At 50.3% G+C, this 23674-nt stretch overlaps 2 protein-coding genes across 3 annotated transcripts in view; one reads left to right on the top strand and one right to left on the bottom strand.

Moving 5' to 3' along the window:
* The window catches only part of RNF168 (ring finger protein 168), a 222749-nt gene that overhangs the window by 67258 nt on the left and 131817 nt on the right, over positions 1 to 23674 (top strand). The window lies entirely within an intron of this gene.
* GK5 (glycerol kinase 5) overlaps positions 1 to 23674 on the bottom strand; it is a 107472-nt gene that overhangs the window by 41496 nt on the left and 42302 nt on the right. For both annotated transcript variants that reach the window (XM_075340966.1, XM_075340967.1), the window contains exons 4-5: positions 18872 to 18965; positions 1325 to 1456 (exon numbers count right to left, since the gene is read on the bottom strand). In XM_075340966.1, coding sequence (XP_075197081.1) covers positions 1325 to 1456; positions 18872 to 18965 — 226 coding nt within the window. The remainder of the gene's footprint in view (positions 1 to 1324; positions 1457 to 18871; positions 18966 to 23674) is intronic.

Genomic DNA, 23674 nt, shown 5'->3' with positions numbered 1-23674 from the left:
CAAAACGATGTTTTTTTGTCGCCACAACTTTTGCGCAAAATGCAATAAGAGGCGATCAAAATGTAGCATCTGCGCAAAAATGGTACCGTTAAAAACGTCAGCTCGAGACGCAAAAAATAAGCCGTCATTGAGCCATAGATCCTGAAAAATGAGACCGCTACGGATCACGGAATATGGCGTAAAATGTGCGCCACTTTTTTCGGACAAACTTCCGTTTTTGTTTTAACCCTTTATATAAAAGTAAACCTATACATGTTTGGTGTCTACGAACTCGCACTGACCTGAGGCATCACACCCACACATCAGTTTTACCATATAGTGAACACAGTGAATAAAATATCTCAAAAACCATAGTGCTATCGCACTTTTTTGCAATTTTTCAGCATTTGGAATTTTTTTGCCGTTTTCTAGTACACTATATGGTAAAACTGATGCTTTCTTTTAAAAGTACAGCTCGTTCCGCAAAAAATGAGCCCTCACATGACCATATTGACTGAAAAATAAAAAAGTTACGTCTCAGAAAAAAAATGGCGAAAAAAAAACGGAAAGCGAAAAAAAATCGGCCGGTCGTGAAGGGGTTAATATGCTTGGATACAGCACTCTGTGAACAGCCAGCTTCTTTAGCAATGACGTTTTGTGGCTTACCCTCCTTGTGGAATGTGTGAATAACTGTCAAGTCAGCAGTCTTCCCCATGATTGTGTAGCCTACTGAACCAGACTAAGGGACCATTTTGTATGCTTACGAAGCCTTTGCAGCTGTTTTGTGGTAATTATTCTAATTTTCTGAGATAATGACTTTTGTTTTTATTGGCTGTAAACCATAATCAACATTACCAGAAATAAACACTTGAAATAGATCACTCTCTAATGACTTTATATATAATATATGCATTTTACTTTTTGTATTGAATTACTGAAATAAATTAACTTTTTGATGATAGAATAATTTATTGAGATACACTTATTTCTACAGACTTCTCAAAAACACAGGAGCGCTCGCTGTGACTAGAACAAACATATCAGAGCCCCCATACACAGACAGTCGGCCGACCTCGCCAATATTGGCAGGTTCAGCCAATATTAGTCTGTGTATGGAGGTCTTTAGGTGGTTTCACATGTCCAACATTCCCGATCCGAGCACAGATCACAATGTATGGACTGCCTATGGGCTGCTGACTGAGACCGCTTTATAGGCATATATAGGAGGTTGTGGAGTTTGGGTCAGTAGAGCTGCGGCCGGTTCAGACTCTGCAAAGAACAGCGGGTACTTTCATGAGACCTAACCATACCGGCTCTAAACCCTATTCCCCCATCTCATCTTTACCTCGGGAATGTTTTGTAAGACCCAGACCAGCCGCAGGGACACGTGCTGAGTGGTGAAGTTGATCAGGCTGGCCGCCAAAAACCGTTTTCTTCGCGTGAAGAAGTGCAGGAATTTACATGAACCATGGACAGCCTTAAAAACAAAAAATAACAGGACATAAAGATCCAAGTGTAATCTGCAGATCATGGTTACTAACGGAGGCATAAAGCTTTGTGGAGAGAGCAGCTGAAGATTACTGCTCCTGTAAGGTATACAAACATGGAGCGCACGGTCTCTAGCACTGCTTTATGGTGCTGGAGATCTCCGCTGCTAATCAGTGAACAGTAACCTTTATTGTTTACTTCCAGAGGTTGAAAATGTATCGGTGTTACGTGGAGATACAGCCCTGCTACCGGCACAGACCAGGACACATCGTCATCTGCAGGAGCAAATAATCAGAGTGTTTATAATGTAGACGTGGGGTCAGACTCCTAACTGATAGGGGCATTAGTACTTGCCGTGTGGGCATTACTATTTGATACAGCATTTAAGGAGCAATACCTACATACATAATTGCCAGTTTCTGTAACCCTATTCCAGCATGCACCGCAACACTGCCAGTTGCACCGGCACAGTTCGAACTGCGCTTGTGCAAGTGACATACACGTCACCGCAGCTTCCGGGCTCGAACTGCGCATGCGCAAGTAGTGGTGATGTCACTGCTCTTTCCACACACACGCAGTAGAAGCTGCGGCTGGTACTGCACCAGCGTGGGAAAAGCGGTGACGTCACTGCTACTTGCGCATGCGCAGTTCATGCCCGGAAGCTGCGGTGACATACTCGTTGGGGTCATGGAATTTGTGACGCACATCCGGCGGCTTCAGCGATGTCTTTGTGTGTGACACCTATGAGCGATTTTGAATCGTCGCAAAAATGTTAAAAATCGCTTATCGGTGACATCACCCCCAATTCCCAATTATCATTGCTGCTGCAGTAACGATCTTGTTTGTTGTTCCAGCGGCAGCACACATCGATATCTGTGACGCCGCTGCAACGACAAACATCTCCTTACCTGCGTCCATCGGAAAAGGAGGAAGGAAAGAGGTGGGCGGCATGTTACGGCCGCTCATCTCCTCCCCTCCTTTTCTATTGGGCGGCGGTTCAGTGACGCTGCTGTGATGCTGAACGAACCGCCCCCTTAGAAAGGAGGTGGTTCGCCGGTCACAGCGACGTCGCAGAGCAGGTATGTGCGTGTGACGCTGCCGTAGCAATAATGTTCGCTACGGCAGCGATCACGTGCCACCGACGGGGGCGAGTGCTATCGCACGCGACATCGCTAGCCGATGCTAGCGATGTCGCAGTGTGTAAAGCCCGCCTTAGTGCTACTATTACTTTATAAGATGGTATGAAGGGTTTAACTAAAATTAAATGAGGGCACTTGTGGAGTGGGTTTATTACTTTATGAGGGGCCACTATTACTACTTTATAAGGGGCACTCAGGGTAGTATTATTGTACAAAGGGGAACTCGGGGAATTAGAAATGGCAAAGGAGCACACAGGAGGCTTCTAGGTCTTCTTCTAATAGGATGTGGCTTGTAGCCATCTCCCCAAGAAAGATTGGAGACCTTTGGATTAAGGGATTACACTGATACAACTCTGACTCAGGCTGACACATGCACATGCCAGAAGACCTGGACTATGGAATCTGGGGGATCGGAGAGCACTTGGCGGGTACAGAAAACTACTTAATGGGGACTACTGACAGCATGATACCATCCTGTACTTTTTCCATGTGAGAGCTTCCATAATTAACTCTTCATTTCCTATATATATATATATATATATATATATATATATATATATATATATATATATATATATATATATATATATATATTCAGTCAGGGCCAGAAATATTTGGACAGTGACACAAGTTTTGTTATTTTAGTTATTTTAGCTGTTTACCAAAACATGTTCAGAAATACAATTATATATAATATGGGCTGAAAGTGCACACTCCCAGCTTCAATATGAGAGTTTTCACATCCAAATCGGAGAAAGGGTTTAGGAATCATAGCTCTGTAATGCACAGCCTCCTCTTTTCTAAGGGACCAAAAGTAATCGTACAAGGGACTCTAAGGGCTGCAATTAACTCTGAAGGTGTCTCCCTCGTTAACCTGTAATCAATGAAGTAGTTAAAAGGTCTGGGGTTGATTACAGGTGTGTGGTTTTGCATTTGGAAGTTGTTGCTGTGACCAGACAACATGCGGTCTAAGGAACTCTCAATTGAGGTGAAGCAGAACATCCTGAGGCTGAAAAAAAAGAAAAAATCCATCAGAGATAGCAGACATGCTTGGAGTAGCAAAATCAACAGTCGGGTACATTCTGAGAAAAAAGGAATTGACTGGTGAGCTTGGGAACTCAAAAAAGAGAATTTTGTTACTTACCGTAAATTCTTTTTCTTATAGTTCCGTATTGGGAGACCCAGACCATGGGGTGTTTAGCTTCTGCCTCCGGAGGACACACAAAGTACTACACTTAAAAGTGTAGCTCCTCCCTCTGAGCTTATACACCCCCTGGTAGCCAGTCCTAGCCAGTTTAGTGCAAAAGCTGAAGGAGAATAGCCACCCACAAGTAGAACCGAGTAAGAACCGGAACAACCGGAGACTCTGTCCACGACAACAGCCGGTGATAACACACGGAACAAGAAAATTGCCAACAGGCAACAGGGAGGGAGCTGGGTCTCCCAAAACAGAACTATAAGAAAAAGAATTTATGGTAAGTAACAAAATTCTCTTTTTCTTTATCGTTTCTTTGGGAGACCCAGACCATGGGACGTTCCAAAGCTGTCCCTGGGTGGGAATAAACAGAAAAAACTAAGAAGTAGGCGAAGCCTAACTTCACAAGTGGGCGACAGCCGCCTGAAGGATGCGTCTGCCCAAGCTCGCATCTGCCGAAGCATGAGCATGCACTTGGTAGTGCTTCGAAAAGGTATGCAGAATAGTCCAAGTGGCAGCCTGACAGACTTGTTGAGCCGTAGCCTGGTGCCTAAAAGCCCAAGAGGCACCGACAGCTCTGGTCGAGTGTGCTTTGATCCCCGGCGGGGGAGGCACCTGAGTACTCTGGTAGGCGTCCGAAATGGTCGATCTAATCCAACGGGCCAAGGTCGGCTTAGAAGCAGAGAGACCCTTGCGCCGCCCTGTGGTTAGCACAAAAAGAGAGGTGCACCGCCTAAGCGCAGCGGTGCGAGACACACAAATCCGGAGAGCACGCACCAGATCTAGAGTATGCAGCGCTTTCTCAAAGCGATGAACAGGGGCCGGACAGAAGGAAGGCAAGGAAATATCCTGGTTAAGGTGGAAGGGAGAGACCACCTTAGGAAGAAAGTCCGGGGTCGGACGGAGAACTACCTTGTCTTGGTGAAAAAACCAAAAAGGTGACTCCGAGGAGAGCGCAGCCAAATCAGAGACTCTCCTGAGAGAAGTTATAGCAACTAGAAAGGCCACCTTTTGAGAAAGACGATACAAAGAAACCTCCCTAAGGGGCTCGAAGAAGGGAATTTTGTTTACTTACCGTAAATTCCTTTTCTTCTAGCTCTAATTGGGAGACCCAGACAATTGGGTGTATAGGCTATGCCTCCGGAGGCCGCACAAAGTATTACACTCAAAAGTGTTAAGCCCCTCCCCTTCTGCCTATACACCCCCCGTGCTCCCACGGGCTCCTCAGTTTTGGTGCAAAAGCAAGAAGGAGGAAAAAGAATTATAAACTGGTTTAAAGTAACTTCAATCCGAAGGAATATCGGAGAACTGAAACCATTCAACATGAACAACATGTGTACACAAAAAAACAGGGCGGGTGCTGGGTCTCCCAATTAGAGCTAGAAGAAAAGGAATTTACGGTAAGTAAACAAAATTCCCTTCTTCTTTGTCGCTCTATTGGGAGACCCAGACAATTGGGACGTCCAAAAGCAGTCCCTGGGTGGGTAAAATAATACCTCGTAAGAGAGCCGTAAAACGGCCCTTTCCTACAGGTGGGCAACCGCCGCCTGAAGGACTCGTCTACCTAGGCTGGCATCCGCCGAAGCATAGGTATGCACCTGATAGTGTTTCGTGAAAGTGTGCAGGCTCGACCAGGTAGCCGCCTGACACACCTGCTGAGCCGCAGCCTGGTGCCTCAAAGCCCAGGACGCGCCCACGGCTCTGGTAGAATGGGCCCTCAGCCCTGATGGAACCGAAAGCCCAGCCGAACGGTAAGCTTCGAGAATTGGCTCCTTGATCCACCGAGCCAGGGTTGATTTGGAAACCTGTGACCCTTTACGCTGGCCAGCGACAAGGACAAAGAGTGCATCCGAGCGGCGCAGGGGCGCCGTACGAGAAATGTAGAGCCTGAGTGCTCTCACCAGATCTAACAAGTGCAAATCCTTTTCACATTGGTGAACTGGATGAGGATAAAAAAAAGGTAAGGAGATATCCTGATTGAGATGAAAGGAGGATACCCCCTTAGGGAGAAAATCCGGAACCGGACGTAGAACCACCTTGTCCTGGTGAAACACCAGGAAAGGGGCTTTGCACGACAATGCTGCTAGCTCAGACACTCGCCGAAGAGAAGTGACTGCTACTAGAAAAAAACCACTTTCTGCGAAAGTTGTGAGAGGGAAATATCTCTCATTGGCTCGAATGGTGGTTTCTGAAGAACCATCAGAACCCTGTTTAGATCCCAGGGTTCTAACGGCCGCTTGTAAGGTGGAACGATGTGACAAACCCCCTGCAGGAACGTGCGTACCTGTGGAAGCCTGGCTAGGCGCTTCTGGAAAAACACAGAGAGCGCTGAGACTTGTCCCTTAAGGGAGCCGAGCGACAAACCCTTTTCCAGTCCAGATTGAAGGAAGGACTGAAAAGTGGGTAATGCAAATGGCCAGGGAGAAAAACCCTGAACAGAGCACCACGACAGAAAAATTTTCCACGTCCTGTGATAGATCTTGGCGGACGTTGGTTTCCTAGCCTGTCTCATAGTGGCAATGACATCTTGAGATAACCCTGAAGACGCTAGGGTCCAGGACTCACTGGCCACACAGTCAGGTTGAGGGCCGCAGAATTCAGATGGAAAAAACGGCCCTCGAGATAGCAAGTTTGTTTGGTCTGGTAGTGTCCACGGTCGGCCGACCGTGAGATGCCACAGATCCGGGTACCACGACCACCTTGGCCAGTCTGGAGCGACGAGGATGGCGCGGCGGCAGTCGGTCCTGATCTTGCGTAACACTCTGGGCAACAGTGCCAGCGGAGGAAACACATAAGGGAGCTGAAACTGCGACCAATCCTGAACTAAGGCGTCTGCCGCCTGAGCTCTGGGATCTTGAGACCGTGCCATGAACATTGGTACCTTGTTGTTGTGCCGGGACGCCATGAGGTCGACGTCCGGCACCCCCCAGCAGCAACAGATCTCCTGAAACACGTCCGGGTGAAGGGACCATTCCCCTGCGTCCATGCCCTGGCAACTGAAATAATCTGCTTCCCAGTTTTCCACGCCTGGGATGTGAACTGCGGATATGGTGGATGCCGTGGCTTCCACCCACATCAAAATCCGCCGGACTTCCTGGAAGGCTTGCCGACTGCGTGTGTCGCCTTGGTGGTTGAAGTATGCCACCGCTGTGGAATTGTCCGACTGAATTCGGATCTGCTTGCCCTCCAGCCACTGCTGAAACGCTTTCTGGGCAAGATACACTGCCCGTATGTCCAGAACGTTGATCTGAAGCGAGGACTCTTGCTGGGTCCACGTACCCTGAGCCCTGTGGTGGAGAAAAAACCGCTCCCCACCCTGACAGACTCGCGTCTGTCGTGACTACTTCCCAGGATGGGGGTAGGAAGGATATCCCCTTCGATAATGAAGTGGGAAGAAGCCACCACCGAAGGGAAGCTTTGGTCGCCTGAGAGAGGGAGACTGTCCTGTCGAGGGACGTCGGCTTTCTGTCCCATTTGCGTAGGATGTCCCATTGAAGGGGACGCAGGTGAAACTGCGTGAAAAAAGACTGCCTCCGTTGCTGCCACCATCTTCCCCAGGAAGTGCATGAGGCGCCTCAAGGGGTGTGACTGGCCTTGAAGGAGAGATTGTACCCCTTTCTGTAGTGACTACCTCTTGATCAGCGGAAGCTTCACTATCGCTGAGAGGGTATGAAACTCCATGCCAAGATATGTCAGCGATTGGGCCGGTGTCAGATTTGACTTTGTAAAATTGATGATCCACCCGACACCCTGGAGAGTCTCCAGGGTAGCGTCGAGGCTGTGTTGGCATGCCTCTTGAGAGGGTGCCTTGATCAGTATCCAAGTACGGAATCACCGAGTGACCCTGAGAGTGGAGGACCGCTACTACAGTAGCCATAACCTTGGTAAAAACCCGTGGGGCTGTTGCCAGGCCGAACGGCCGTGCCACGAATTGCAGGTGTTCATTTCCTATGGCGAAGCGCAAGAAGCTCTGGTGCTCTGGAGCAAATCGGTACGTGGAGATAAGCATCTTTGATAACGATCGATGCAAGGAAATCTCCTTGGGACATTGAGGCGATGACGGAGCGGGGGGATTCCATCCTGAACCGTCTGGTTTTTACATGTTTGTTGAGCAGTTTCAGGTCCAGGACCGGGCGGAAAGACCCGTCCTCTTTTGGGACCACAAACAAGTTGGAGTAAAAACCGTGGCTCAGTTGCTGAAGAGGAACCGGGATCACCACTCCTTCTGCCTTCAGAGTGCGCAGCGCCTGCAGAAGAGCCTCGGCTCGCTAGTGAGGCGGGGATGACCTGAAGAATCGAGTCGGGGGACGAGAGGTGAACTCTATCTTGTAACCGTGAGACAGAATGTCTCTCACCCAGCGGTCTTTTATTTGTGGCAGCCAGGTGTCGCAAAAGCGGGAAAGCCTGCCACCGACCGAGGATGCTACTAGAGGAGGTCGAAAGTCATGAGGAAGCCGCTTTGTTAGCGGCGCCTCCGGTGGCCTTTTAAGGACGTGACTTAGACCGCCATGCATCAGAGTTCCTTTGTTCTTTCTGAGACCTTTTGGACGAGGAGAATTGGGACCTGCCCGCGCCCTGAAAGGACCGAAACCTCGACTGCCCTCTCCTCCGTTGGGGTATGTCCTGTTTGGACTGGGGTAAGGATATATCCTTTCCCTTGGATTGTGTGATGATGTCATCCAGACGCTCGCCAAACAGCCTGTCGCCAGAAATTGGCAAACTGGTTAAGCGCTTTTTGGAAGCAGAATCTGCCTTCCATTCCCGTAGCCACAAGGCCCTGCGGAGTACCACCGAATTGGCGGCCGCGACCGCCGTACGGCTCGCAGAGTCCAGGACAGCAATAATAGCGTAAGACGCAATTGCCGAGGTCTGGGTGGTAATGGATGCCACTTGTGGCGCGGCCGTGCATGTGGCTGCTTCAATTTGTGCTCGACCTGCTGAGATAGCTTGTAGCGCCCATACAGCTGCGAATGCTGGGGCAAAAGAAGCTCCGATAGCTTCATAGATGGATTTCAACCAGAGCTCCATCTGCCTGTCAGTGGCATCCTTGAACGAGGCCCCCTCGTCCACTGCAAGTATGGATCTAGCCGCCAGTCTGGAGATTAGAGGATCCACTTTGGGACACTGAGTCCAACCTTTAACCACGTCAGGGGGAAAAGGATAACGTGTATCCTTAAGGCGCTTAGAAAAAACGCTTATCTGGACAAGCATGATGATTCTGGACTGCCTCTCTGAAATCAGAGTGGTCTAGAAACATACTCGGTGTAAGAGAAGCTGACTCCTCCGCCGGAGGAGCTGAGGGAGAAATATCCAGCATTTGATCGATGGACGCAATAAGAACGTTCAGTATGGCGTCCCCGTCTGGAGTATTAAGATTGAGAGCGCCCTCAGGATCAGAATCCTGATCAGCTGTCTCCGCAGTATCAACCAGAGATTCCCCCCGCTGAGACCCTGAACAATATGATGTCGAGGGAAATTCTAAGCGAGCCCGCTTAGTCGGTCTGGGGCTGGGGTCTAAGTCAGAACCCTCAGCCTGGGATGTATGAGATACCCCGGGAGGACATTGTTGGTCCAACTGAGGGGGGCCAGGGAACAATGATTCAACAGAGTCCCTTTGCTGAGATACCGGCCTGGACTGCAAGGCTTCTAGTATCTTAGCCATAGTCTCAGAGAGTTTTGCAAACTCCGTCCCAGTCACTAGGACAGTGTCAACAGGTGGCTCCCCCTGGGCCCCTCTTAGCAGAGGCCCTGGCTGAAGAAGTGTCACAGGGGCCGAACATTGCACACAATGAGGGTCAATGGAACCTGCCGGCAGCTGGGTCGTACAAGCGACGCAGGCAGCATAATAAGCCTGTGTTTTTTGGCACCCCTGCCCTTTGTGGGCGCCATGCTATTGTTTTCCCTGAGTAACACAATAGGGTATATAGCCAGAATGAACTGTGCTCATACAGTGTAAAATATATACTAAAAACAAATAATGTATCAGTACACTACAGCACCATGAGGCTAGCACCAACAGGTGCTGCTTACCAGCCGCCTAAAGCGGTTATGAGGCCACCAGAGACCGTGTCTGGGTCTCTCAGGGTTTGTCCCTCTCTGCAGCGTCGTAGGAGCTGACAGGAAATGGCTGCGGCGTCCTGACGAGAGGAGGGAGCCGTGGGCGTAGCCGAGGTGCTCACACTGTGCACAGTGAGGGGAGTGGAGTATGGAAATCATACTCCAGCCCTCAGTGCTGCTCTTCCGTGCAGCGTCCCGCCCTTCCCCTGCCTGTCAGGGCTGAGGGCGGGAGAAAAGGGAAACTAGGCCGCAAGCCAAGCCGGGGACTCGAGTATAAGCGTGGCCGCCGTAAAAGCGCGGCTAACGCCGAAGTCCCCGGCGAACTACAAGTCCCAGCCGCGCCGCAGTTTCCCATGGCAGAGGCGGTTAGCGCGGTAGCCCCTACATATAAACACACTCAGCGACGCTGAGTGTGTAATGGCACAGTTTAACCCGGTCCCCCGGTGCACTAGCACACCCAGCAAAGCTGAGGTGTTGCCGTGCGCGGTCCCCACAGGGCTACAGAGTACCTTCACGTAGCAGGGCCATGTCCCTGAACGGTACTCGGCTCCTATCCAGCAGTCTCCCAGGAGTTGTGGATGAAGCACGGTCTCAGTGCCTGGAGACCGATAGGATCCCACTTCACCCAGAGCCCTGAGGGGGATGGGGAAGGAAAGCAGCATGTGGGCTCCAGCCTCCGTACCCGCAATGGATACCTCAACCTTAACAACACCGCCGACAAGAGTGGGGTGAGAAGGGAGCATGCTGGGGGCCCTATATGGGCCCACTTTTCTTCCATCCGACCTGGTCAGCAGCTGCTGCTGACCAATCTGTGGAGCTGTGCTGTGCGTGTCTGCCCTCCTTCGCACAAAGCAAAAAACTGGGGAGCCCGTGGGAGCACGGGGGGTGTATAGGCAGAAGGGGAGGGGCTTAACACTTTTGAGTGTAATACTTTGTGCGGCCTCCGGAGGCATAGCCTATACACCCAATTGTCTGGGTCTCCCAATAGAGCGACAAAGAAAGGGGGTTTCTGTAATACCGTGAGGACCAAGTTAAGGTCCCAGGGATCCAAGGGCCGCCGATAAGGCGGAATGATGTGAGACGCACCTTGCATGAAAGTGCGGACCTGAGCCAGCCGGGCGAGACGCCGCTGGAACAGCACTGATAGAGCTGACACTTGTCCCTTGAGAGAGTTGAGGGACAGTCCTAGCTGCAGACCGGACTGTAAAAAAGACAGAAGGGTCGGCAACGAGAATGGCCAAGGAGAATGGCCGGAAGAGCGACACCAGGACAGGAAAATTTTCCAAGTCCTGTGATAGATCTTGATGGAGGAAGACTTACGGGCCCGAGTCATAGTGGAGATGACTTCAGGAGGAATACCAGAAGCCGTCAAAATCCAGGACTCAAGAGCCACGCCGTCAATTTGAGTGCCGCAGAATTCAGGCGGAAAAACGGACCTTGCGAGAGCAGGTCTGGACGGTCCGGAAGATGCCACGGCATCTCCACGGACAGTTGGAGCAGGTCTGGATACCAAGCTCGCCTGGGCCAGTCCAGTTCAATGAGGATGACTCGACGGCCCTCCATTCTGATCTTGCGCAGGACTCTGGGCAAGAGAGCTAGAGAGGGAAACACGTAGGGCAGACGAAACTGGGACCAGTCTTGAACCAGAGCGTCCGCGGCGAAGGCCTGAGGATCGTGGGAGCAAGCCACGTAAACCGGAACCTTGTTGTTGTGACGGGATGCCATTAGGTCCACGTCCGGAGTGCCCCACTTGCGGCAGATTGACTGAAACACTGCCGGGTGCAGGGACCACTCGCCACCGTCCACGGATTGACGGCTGAGATAATCTGCCTCCCAGTTTTCTATGCCAGGGATGTGGACTGCGGATATGGTGGACTTTGAGTCCTCCGCCCACTGAAGAATGCGTTGGACCTCCAACATTGCCAGGCGGCTGCGTGTCCCGCCTTGGTGATTGATGTAGGCAACCGCTGTCGCGTTGTCTGACTGGACTTGAATGTGCCTGCCCGCCAACAGGTGGTGAAAGGCTAGGAGAGCTAGAAGCACAGCTCTGGTTTCCAGCACATTGATTGAAAGGGCTGACTCGGACGGAGTCCAAGTGCCCTGTGCTCTGTGCTGGAGATGTACCGCTCCCCAGCCGGATAGGCTGGCATCCGTGGTGAGAATCACCCAGGACGGAGCCAGGAAGGAGCGCCCTTGGGACAGGGAGAGGGGTCGAAGCCACCACTGAAAAGAGCTCCTGGTCCGTGGCGACAGAGCCACTAACCTCTGTAAGGAGGAAGGCCGCTTGTCCCAACAGCGGAGAATGTCCAGCTGCAGAGGACGCAGATGGAACTGGGCAAAGGGAACCGCCTCCATGGAGGCCACCATTTGACCCAGCACCTGCATCAGGCGCCTGAGGGAATAACGGCGGGGCCTCAGGAGAGAGCGCACCGCTAGCCAGAGAGACTGCTGTTTGATTAAGGGCAACTTCACAAGTGCCGGCAAAGTCTCGAACTGCATCCCTAGGAACGTGAGACTCTGGGTCGGAGTCAGAGTGGATTTGGGAAGATTGACAATCCCCCCGAATTTGGCTAGGATGGCGAGAGTGAGCGAAACACTCCGCTGACAGTCTGCGCTGGATGGACCCTTGTCCAGAAGGTCGTCCAGATAAGGAAGCACTGCTAACCCCTGGAGGTGCAGGACCGCAATCACTGCCGCCATGACCTTGGTGAATACACGAGGGGCCGTGGCTAACCCGAAGGGGAGAGCCACGAATTGGAAATGATCCTCTCCTATCGCAAAACGTAACCAACGCTGATGTGACACTGCGATTGGCACATGTAGATAGGCATCTCTGATGTCGATGGACGCCAGGAGTAAAAACCTCTGAACCGTTCCTGAGCGGGAACTAGGACAAATCACTCCGTTTGCCTGCAAGGATGCCACGGCCTGCGAGAAGGCGGCGGCCTTGGAGCAGGGGGGAGTTGAGAGAAAAAATCTGTTTGGCGGGCTGGAAGAGAATTCTATCCTGTAGCCATGAGATATGATGTCTCTCACCCACTGATCGGAGACTTGCTTTAACCAAGCGTCGCCAAAGTGGGAGAGCCTGCCACCGACTAAGGACGTGGCTGGAGCAGGCCGAGAGTCATGAGGAAGCTGCCTTAGTGGCAGAACCTCTTGCGGTCTTCTGCGGACGCGCTTTTGGGTACCAGTTGGATTTCTGATCCTTGGCTGAGTTAGCGGACGAGGCGGAAGGCTTAGAGGATGACCAGTTGGAGGAACGAAACCTCGATTGATTCCTACCCTGGGCGGGTTTCCTGGTCTTGGTTTGTGGCATGGAAGTACTCTTCCCGCCAGTAGCTTCTTTAATGATTTCATCCAGCTGTTCACCAAACAGCCGTGAACCAGCAAAAGGGAGCCCAGCAAGAAACTTCTTGGAAGAAGCATCTGCCTTCCACTCTCGAAGCCACAAAATCCTGCGGATAACAAGAGAATTAGCTGAAGCCACCGCAGTGCGGTGAGCAGCCTCTAGCATGGCAGACATGGCATAAGATGAAAAAGCTGAAGCCTGAGCAGTTAAGGTAACCATCTCAGGCATAGATTCCTTGGTGAGGGAATGCATCTCCTCTAGAGAAGCAGAGATGGCTTTGAGAGCCCACATTGCTGCAAAAGTCGGGGAAAACGCGGCCCCCGCAGCTTCATACACAGATTTGGCCAGAAGGTCAATCTGACGGTCAGTGGCATCCCTAAGGGAAGTGCCATCAGCCACCGACAACGGTCCGGGCTGAGAGCCTAGATACCGGAGGGTCTACCTTTGGGGAGTGAGACCACTCCTTGACCACCTCAGGTGGAAATGGAAACCGGTCATCAGAACCACGCTTTGGAAAGCATTTGTCAGGACAGGCCCTGGGCTTGGTCACAGCGGTCTGAAAACTGGAGTGGTTAAAGAACACACTCTTCACTCTCAGGCGAGGTAAACTGATGTTTTTCTGCCAGAGAGGGTTGCTCCTCTGAGACTGGCGGATTGAGATCCAGCACAGAATTAATAGAAGCAATCAAGTCACCAAGTTCTGAGTCACCCTCAGAGAAATCGAAGGGATACATAGCCTCCGAGCCCCCCGTGAGGGCATCCTCCTCATCTTGAGAGGCAGCTCCTGAGACAGAGCCGTGGGATGGGGAGGGGGAGGAAACCCTGCGCCTTCTCTTAGAAAGATGGGGTCTGGGATCAGATGATGAATCCTCCGTGAGCTCCGATGGACGGAGGTCAGAGGATAGGAATCCTCTGTCAAGAGTATTAGAGGCACCCTGTGAGGGGGGCTGATGCATATTCATCAAAGTCCTGGACAAAAGTCCCATGGACTCAGCAAATGACTGGGATATGGACCTAGAAAAGGACTCTACCCAGGCTGGCGGTTCAGTCACAGGAGCAGCAGCAGCAGCCTGAGAGACCACTGGGGGTGAGACTCCAGGCTGTGGCACCGCCAAGTTAGAGCAACCATCACAGTGTGGATAAATGCTCGGCTCAGGCAGCAGGAGCTTACATGCAGAGCATACAGAATAAAGCTTTGGAGCCTTGCTCCTTGTGTGTGTGAGACATGCTGCTGGAGTGGGGGCTTTGCAGAGAATGAACCCCAGGGAGAATATACAGAGGTCCACAACCGGAGACCGGCTGTGGCTTACCAGACCGCTGAGCGCGGTGTTGTGTGCCCTCCAGATCCCGAAGCCCGGTCCTCCAGTCGCACCACCTCAGCAGAGATGCAGAATGCAGGATGTCCCAGAGCAGAGTGAACTCTGCCTGAGAAACTAGGGGGCGTTCCTATAAAAGAGCGGGAACTGGAGGGCTATAGAGACCTGCAGGGAAGGAGGGACGCCCCAGCAGTGGGGAGTGTCCCTCTTCAGTGTAGAACGGCCGCCGGGAGGAGCCGAACCTGTCCCTCTGCATGAGTGACATGCGAGGGCAGGAAAATGAAACTAGGCCTCCGGCGAAGCCGGGGCCTAAATTTAAGCGGCGAGGCCGACAAGCAGGCACCGTCGGCGCGGTTCTCAGGCAAAAGCTAGAGAACCCGCCGGAAAAGTTAAAACAATCAGATACAGCATACTCTCCCCTTACAATAAAGAACCGGGACCCCAAAATAAACGTCTCAGGTACTTAGCTGCTGAGACGCAGGGCCATGTCCCTGGGGATGAGTGCTCCGGTCCAACAGAATCCTCAAGGGGCTGTGGATGGAGACCGGACTCCTGCCAGGCATGAAGACCGTGCTGGCTCCCACTTCAAGCCAGAGCCCAGAAGGGATGGTGAAGGAGCGCGGCATGTAAGGCTGCAGCCGTGTAAATCAACCTTAACAACACCGCCGACACAGTGGGGTGAGAAGGGACATGCCGGGAGTCCAGACATGGACCCGCTTTTCTTCAAACTCTTTCCAAAAGTCAAACAAATCAGATGAGAATGCATGTGTGGATGTATGCCTCCTGACACAAAGCAATAAACTGGCTAGGACTGGCTACCAGGGGGTGTATAAGCTCAGAGGGAGGAGCTACACTTTTAAGTGTAGTACTTTGTGTGTCCTCCGGAGGCAGAAGCTAAACACCCCAAGGTCTGGGTCTCCCATAGGAACGATAAAGAAAAGGCCTGGGCGTCCACGGATGACAACAGTGGTGGATGATCACCGCATACTTTCTTTGGTGAAGAAGAACCCGTTCACAACATCAACTGAAGTCCAGAACACTCTCAGTGAAGTAGGTGTATCTGTCTCTACGTCAATAGTAAAGAGAAGACTCCATGAAAGTAAATACAAAGGGTTCACATCTAGATGCAAACCATTCATCAATTCCAAAAATAGACAGGCCAGAGTTAAATTTGCTGAAAAACACCTCATGAAGCCAGCTCAGTTCTGGAAAAGTATTCTATGGACAGATGAGACAAAGATCAACCTGTACCAGAATGATGGGAAGAAAAAAGTTTGGAGAAGAAAGGGAACGGCACATGATCCAAGGCACACCACATCCTCTGTAAAACATGGTGGAGGCAACGTGATGGCATGGGCATGCATGGCTTTCAATGGCACTGGGTCACTTGTGTTTATTGATGACATAACAGCAGACAAGAGTAGCCGGATGAATTCTGAAGTGTACCGGGATATACTTTCAGCCCAGATTCAGCCAAATGTCGCAAAGTTGATCGGACGGCGCTTCATAGTACAAATGGACAATGACCCCAAGAATACAGCCAAAGCTACACAGGAGTTCATGAGTGCAAAAAAGTGGAACATTCTGCAATGGCCAAGTCAATCACCAGATCTTAACCCAATTGAGCATGCATTTCACTTGCTCAAATCCAGACTTAAGACGGAAAGACCCACAAACAAGCAAGACCTGAAGGCTGCGGCTGTAAAGGCCTGGCAAAGCATTAAGAAGGAGGAAACCCAGCGTTTGGTGATGTCCATGGGTTCCAGACTTAAGGCAGTGATTGCCTCCAAAGGATTCGCAACAAAATATTGAAAATAAAAATATTTTGTTTGGGTTTGGTTTATTTGTCCAATTATTTTTGACCTCCTAAAATGTGGAGTGTTTGTAAAGAAATGTGTACAATTCCTACAATTTCTATCAGATATTTTTGTTCAAACCTTCAAATTAAACGTTACAATCTGCACTTGAATTCTGTTGTAGAGGTTTCATTTCAAATCCAATGTGGTGGCATGCAGAGCCCAACTCGCGAAAATTGTGTCACTGTCCAAATATTTCTGGACCTAACTGTATACCGTATTTTTCGCTTTATAAGACGCACCTGATTATAAGACGCACCCCCAAATTTGGTGAAGGAAGAGAGATTTTTTTTTTTTAATGTTAAATGGGGTCCATCTTATAATGCCAGTGTCCCTCTAACAAATCATATAGGGTATATGTCCCTCATAGCCCCCCATCCTAAAATTAGCCCCCTTAATCTGGATATGGCCCCCTTATATTGAATATAGCCCCCTTGTGATGGCACACGTTCCCCTATGGATTGCACACGTTCCCGTGTTAGATAACGCCCCCATGCTGCTGCCCATGGCCCCTATAGATCGCACAAGTCCCCCTGTGTTAGATATCGCCCCCATAGTGCTGCCCATGGCCCCTATATAGATCGCACAAGTCCCCCTGTGTCAGATATCGCCCCCATAGTGCTGCCCATGGCCCCTATATAGATCGCACAAGTCCCCCTGTGTCAGATATCGCCCCCATAGTGCTGCCCATGGCCCCTATATAGATCGCACAAGTCCCCGTGTCAGATATCGCCCCCATAGTGCTGCCCATGGCCCCTATAGATCGCACAAGTCCCCCTGTGTCAGATATCGCCCCCATAGTGCTGCCCATGGCCCCTATAGATCGCACAAGTCCCCCTGTGTCAGATATCGCCCCCATAGTGCTGCCCATGGCCCCTATATAGATCGCACAAGTCCCCGTGTCAGATATCGCCCCCATAGTGCTGCCCATGGCCCCTATAGATCGCACAAGTCCCCCTGTGTCAGATATCGCCCCCATAGTGCTGCCCATGGCCCCTATAGATCGCACAAGTCCCCCTGTGTCAGATATCGCCCCCATAGTGCTGCCCATGGCCCCTATATAGATCGCACAAGTCCCCCTGTGTCAGATATCGCCCCCATAGTGCTGCCCATGGCCCCTATATAGATCGCACAAGTCCCCCTGTGTCAGATATCGCCCCCATAGTGCTGCCCATGGCCCCTATATAGATCGCACAAGTCCCCGTGTCAGATATCGCCCCCATAGTGCTGCCCATGGCCCCTATAGATCGCACAAGTCCCCCTGTGTCAGATATCGCCCCCATAGTGCTGCCCATGGCCCCTATAGATCGCACAAGTACCCCTGTGTCAGATATCGCCCCCATAGTGCTGCCCATGGCCCCTATATAGATCGCACAAGTCCCCCTGTGTCAGATATCGCCCCCATAGTGCTGCCCATGGCCCCTATATAGATCGCACAAGTCCCCCTGTGTCAGATATCGCCCCCATAGTGCTGCCCATGGCCCCTATAGATCGCACAAGTCCCCCTGTGTCAGATATCGCCCCCATAGTGCTGCCCATGGCCCCTATATAGATCGCACAAGTCCCCCTGTGTCAGATATAGCCCCCATAGTGCTGCCCATGGCCCCTATAGATCGCACAAGTCCCCCTGTGTCAGATATCGCCCCCATAGTGCTACCCATGGCCCCTATAGATCGCACAAGTCCCCCTGTGTCAGATATCGCCCCCATAGTGCTGCCCATGGCCCCTATAGATCGCACAAGTCCCCCTGTGTCAGATATCGCCCCCATAGTGCTGCCCATGGCCCCTATAGATCGCACAAGTCCCCCTGTGTCAGATATCGCCCCCATAGTGCTGCCCATGGCCCCTATAGATCGCACAAGTCCCCCTGTGTCAGATTATGGCCCCTAGGCTGCTGCCCAAAGTAAAATAAAACCCTCTTTCCTTATCTCCTGCAGCGCTGAGCTCCCTCCTGTCTGGCTCCGTGCTTCTGTTCTTCCACTTCCTGGTTCTCAGTGCGGTCATGTGATCGGCCCAGCAGCCTGAGATCTCTGCTGCCTGATCACAGTGGAAGCAGGGACACGGGGAGAAACGCTGCAGGGGTAAGTAAAGCTTTTTTATTTTAGAATGAGCAGCAGCCTGGGGGCCAAATCTAACACAGGGGTGGGCATGTGCCATCACACTGGGACGCAGGCTCATATAATATGCACCGCTCACCAGCCCCTCACTGCGGTGCGATTTCAGCACCATTGGAGATGGACAGCGGCTGTGCATATTATATGAGCGGGTGCAGGAGATCAAAGGCTGCGTTCCCCTGTGCTCCAGAGCTGCTGCCCCCACCTCCCCTGGACGCTGCAGTGTACATATATATATACCCCCCCCCCCCCCCCGTATATTCGGCTTATAAGACGCACCCCCTACTTTCCCCCAAAATTTGGGGGAACAAAAGTGCATCTTATAAAGCGAAAAATACGGTGTATATATATATATATAGTAGCAGATGGCTTTATTACCTTTAACATAAAGGAGCTGTTCCAGGAACTGACCAAATCTGCCGCCCGCAGGTCCTGCCAGCTGATGAAATTATGAAAAGGCTCTCCAGTCTTCCTGGAAAACACGAGGAAATGTGAAGACAGAAAAGAAAAATCTATTTAAAAGTTTGGCCCCACCGTGATGCACCAAGCGCCTGTACTTGGTTTGATCAGTCATTCTATGCTGATAGGTTCCTTTTAAAGGGCATCTGTCACATTGTACATGTGGTCCGATCTGTGGACAGTATGATATAGAGAAGAAGCTGAGCACAAGGATATACAGGTTTGTTGGAAGATTCAGTGATTGACAGTCTTCCATCTATAAAGAGATAGTTGTCAATCACTGACTAGGCTGCCCACTGGCCTCAATCATACAACCTATAGAAAAATCAATAATATACCTTTTCCCACAAAAATCTGATCACCTCGCTCTGGTCTATGATATCTAGCCTGCACATCAGATATCATTATTACATTACTGGTTCCCTTTAATCCTGAAGTGCCATCATTGGAATCATTCAAATCTAACGATTAAAGGGAATCTGTCACCAGGTTTTTGCCACCTAATCTGAGAGCAGCATAGTGTAGAGACAGAGACCCTGATTCCAGCGATGTATCACTTACTGGGCTGCTTAGTGTGGTTTTGATAAAATCACTGTTTAATCAGCAGTAGATCATCATTAAAGACTACTTAGTGTGCTGCAGGTAGTCCAGCATATTCATGAGCTGTGTATAACTGATAGATCTGCAGCAGAGAAAACATTGATTTTATCAAAATGACAGCAAACAGCTTAGTAAGTGACACATCGCTGGAATCAGGGTCTCTGTCTCTACGTTATGCTGCTGTCAGATGGGGAAGCAAAAACCTGGTGACAGATTCCCTTTAAAATAAGGCATAAAATATGTTCCCAAGGATTTTTTTTTAATGTGGATCTGCTTCAAAATCCATATATAAAAATAACACATAACTCTGAATTTATCTGTTAGTGCCTGGTGACAGATTCCCTTTAAATGCACCGTATCCAAGATTGTTGTAGCCCTTTTATTCTAAAAATTGTATTAATAGCTCTGGCGTTCCCATGCTTTTGGTCATGTTGTGCACCACTCGTCCGTCTAGCGGAGGTCGTCTTTTCTTCATGTCCAGTTTGTTGGGTTTAATTTATTTTATTTTACTGTTGAACCACAATCCAAAAGCAATGTCTAAATTTACTGATCATTATTTAATGGAAATCAAATTGAAAATCACTTGTTCGTTTCTCGTTATTCCAGTAACCAGTGTGGATTTTGCTTACTATAAACAGAAAGTACCAACATTTTTGTCGATATATAGGGACTAAGGATGGGCATACCCAGACTGTAAAAGTCCGGATCCATGCGGTTTCAAAGTTCCCGGGTGTTTGATCCGAATCTGGCACTCAAAAAATAAAAAAAATAAATAAAAGGAGAAAAAGAATATAAGACTTAAGCAAGCGCTTCATACTTACCGAGGCACCCGTGAGGTTGTACGCTGCTCTACACTGCTCCTGCTGCCTCCCTGGGTCGCTCATTATTGATCAATTCATATGCACCGCTTTCCATGCCCAACAGCCGGCCTGGCCTCTGTGATTGGTTGCAGTCAGACATGCCCTCAGCCTGTATGACGGCGTCTGCCTGCAGTCATCTCTCATCGCGGCTCATTCATTCTCTGGAGCTCACAGCCAGCAGTCACGTTCTATGGCTGCTCGCTGTGACAGATGTAGAACAGCTGGAATCACCGTGGGACCTCATGTAGATTATATCAGACCTGGGTGTTTTGGGGTTAATAAAGTGGTGAAAGAGGGCTTTTTTGCATTTTATGTCAAAGGATTTTTTTCAGTGTTTGTGTTTATTTACTTTCACTTACAGACTTGTGATGCAGTTCTCATAGACGCCTGTGCCATCACTAATCTAGGGTTTAGTAGCAGCTGTGCGCTGTTATTAACCCCTCATTACCCCGAATGCCACCGCACCAGGGCAATCTGAAAAAGCGGGGTAAAGGGCCGGCATTGTCGCATCTAATTATGCTACAATTCCAGGCGACAGGAGGCTGATATTTTTAGGCTGGGTATCTCCAGCCTGAGAACACCAGCCCCCAGGTGTCGGGCTTTATCTTGGGTGAGTATCAAAATTGCAGGGAACTGCACGTCGTTTTTTTTTTTTTTTAATTATTTATTTAAATAAATTTAAAAAAAAAAAAAAAAAAGGCTGCATGCCGTTCCTCTTAGGCCGGAGTCTATAATCTATACTGTCATGTCTAATAAAGAGATGTACCTGAAGAAGCTGCAAATCCTGCAGTGAAACGACTTTATTTTATATACACTTTTTATATTAAACTCACTTTTTTGGTATGTCTCTAAAGTAACTCCCGGTATAAAGTGGCATAATCCCAGCTATTATACTTGATTGTCTACCTCATATCCACACAACCACATGGCGCAGCAGTCCGCCGGAGGCGATTTAGGCTTGGCCCCACTGTCTATACCAGTGATGGCGAACCTATGACACGCGTGTCAGTGCTGACCCGCGTAGTCATTTTCAGTGGCACGCGGCCCCATAGAAATTAAGCATCCTTTAAATAGCATGGCAATCCGTTCCGATTTTTTATCGGATCGGATGCCATGCAGGAGGTCTGTGCCGGAGGTCTGTAGGCTCAAACAACAGAGCTCCGGCGCAGAGCATCTAGGCCTGGTACTTCCGGTAGGCCCGAACTTCCGGCTGGCGCAGCAGGGAGCAGCGCAATGCCGCCCAAACAACAGAGCTCCGGCGCAGAGCATCTAGGCCTGGTACTTCCGGTAGGCCCCAACTTCCGGCAGGCGCAGCAGGGAGCAGCGCAATTCTGCGAGGGACGCACTTCTGAGGCCTGAGGTGATCGCTGTCTGGAGGCCCTGTGATTACTACAGCAACCATCATCCAGTGAACTGTGGGGTGTCATCATTGGCCATTACTGAGATAAGTGAGGGGGAGGCTGGAAGAGGCCTGTGCTATGGGTGCCATTTCACGCCATTAATTTACATAAAGAACGCCATCTTGCAGCATAGTACAGACTCCATTTCACCACCATTACTGTTGTGCATCCTTATTAACCCCTATTTCTGCTTATTAACTCTGCCCTTTCCTAAAAGACAGTTACATGTGCCATCACATTGTCAGTTAGGTTAGTTAACCCCTAATTGCCTGCAGGGCTAACTATAAATCTTCTCTCACTGCCCCTCTCATGGAGAAGCCACAAAATAAAAAAAAACAAAGTTAAGTAAAGGGAGTGGTAGTAGCAGAAGCCGACCCTTTCAAGAGACATGGACTGAGATGTATGGCATTATAGAAAAAAATGGCAGATCATTTTGCGTTCTATGTAGTGAAACGGTAGTAAGCTGAACGTGGAATATAAAGACATTTTGAAACTAATCATTCCCAGCTCTTGAAAAAAAGTGAGGATGAAAGGAAGGAATACATTTCCAGGCAGCTACACCTGGATGAGAGCCAATCTAATTCCATCCTTAAATTTGTCAAAAGCTCTACAAATTTAACATCTGCAAGTCTGAGCATTGCTCACTCCATAGCTCAGCATGGAAAAGCACTCAGTGAGGGAGAATTTATTAAAGAAACTCTCTTAAGATGTGCACCAGTTCTATTTCATGATATGCAGAATAAAGATGCAATTATTAAGAGAATATCTGAGTTACCACTCAGTAGAAATATCATAAAAGACCGAATAATGAGACTGAACAAAAACGTACAACATCAATTAAAGAGAGACATAAGCAATCTATATATCTATATATATAATTGCCTTATTCTGTCTGTCTGTCTGTCATGCTCCAAAATTGTGTCACGGTGACATTGTGTCACCGTGACATGTCCTTACGGTGACACAAAGCTGATTGGCCGCTGGGTTCGCCATGGCCCCGCCCCCACACGGATTGGCCTCTCGCCCCGGCTGCGCCCCCACACGGATTGGCCAGCCGCTCGCCCAGGCTCTGCCCCCCCCCACAGATTGGCCTCTCGCCCCGGCACCCTGCAGGCATTGGCAACTCGCCCACGCCACGCCCCGCCCCCCCTCACGCAATAGACGTTAGCTCTCGCCCCCCCCCGCATTGCCCGAACTGACACGGTCACGGAGCCACGAATCCCAGGTGAGTACTGTACCCCCCCCCCCTTTCCCCCTCACCAACGGGAGCCCACATCAGCGTACGCCGCCGCCGTATGCTGGTGTTGGCTCCCGTGCGAGCGGGGGACGTGTTGCGCTGGTAACCATGCTTGCATAGTTACCAGTAAATCAAGGTCCTGCAGCGGCGCGACTTCCACACGCACAAACATAACAGCACACACACACGCATACACACACACATCAGATCGCACTCACTCTCACACACACCTCACACACACCTCACACACACCTCACACACACATCGCATCCACACACTCACAGCATCTGGAGATATCGCTTGCTTCTCGGCCTCGATACTGTGCTGTTGTGATCTTCCAGGACCTGACGGAGGATCACATGGCCAGAGGCATGTGGTATGTCCGGATGTTGTGAGTATCAGCGCGTATGTGCGATATCGTCAGTGTCTGTGAGTGGATGCGATCGGGTGTGTGTGAGTGGATGCGATCGGGTGTGTGTGAGTGGATGCGATCGGGTGTGTGTGAGTGGATGCGATCGGGTGTGTGTGAGTGGATGCGATCGGGTGTGTGTGAGTGGATGCGATCGGGTGTGTGTGAGTGGATGCGATCGGCTGAGGCTGGGGACAGAGAGGGGCTGAGGCTGGG

This window comes from Anomaloglossus baeobatrachus, chromosome 3 (genome assembly GCF_048569485.1).
Source record: "Anomaloglossus baeobatrachus isolate aAnoBae1 chromosome 3, aAnoBae1.hap1, whole genome shotgun sequence".
Lineage (NCBI taxonomy): Eukaryota > Metazoa > Chordata > Amphibia > Anura > Aromobatidae > Anomaloglossus > Anomaloglossus baeobatrachus.
This window is presented reverse-complemented; position numbering and strand designations above follow the sequence as displayed.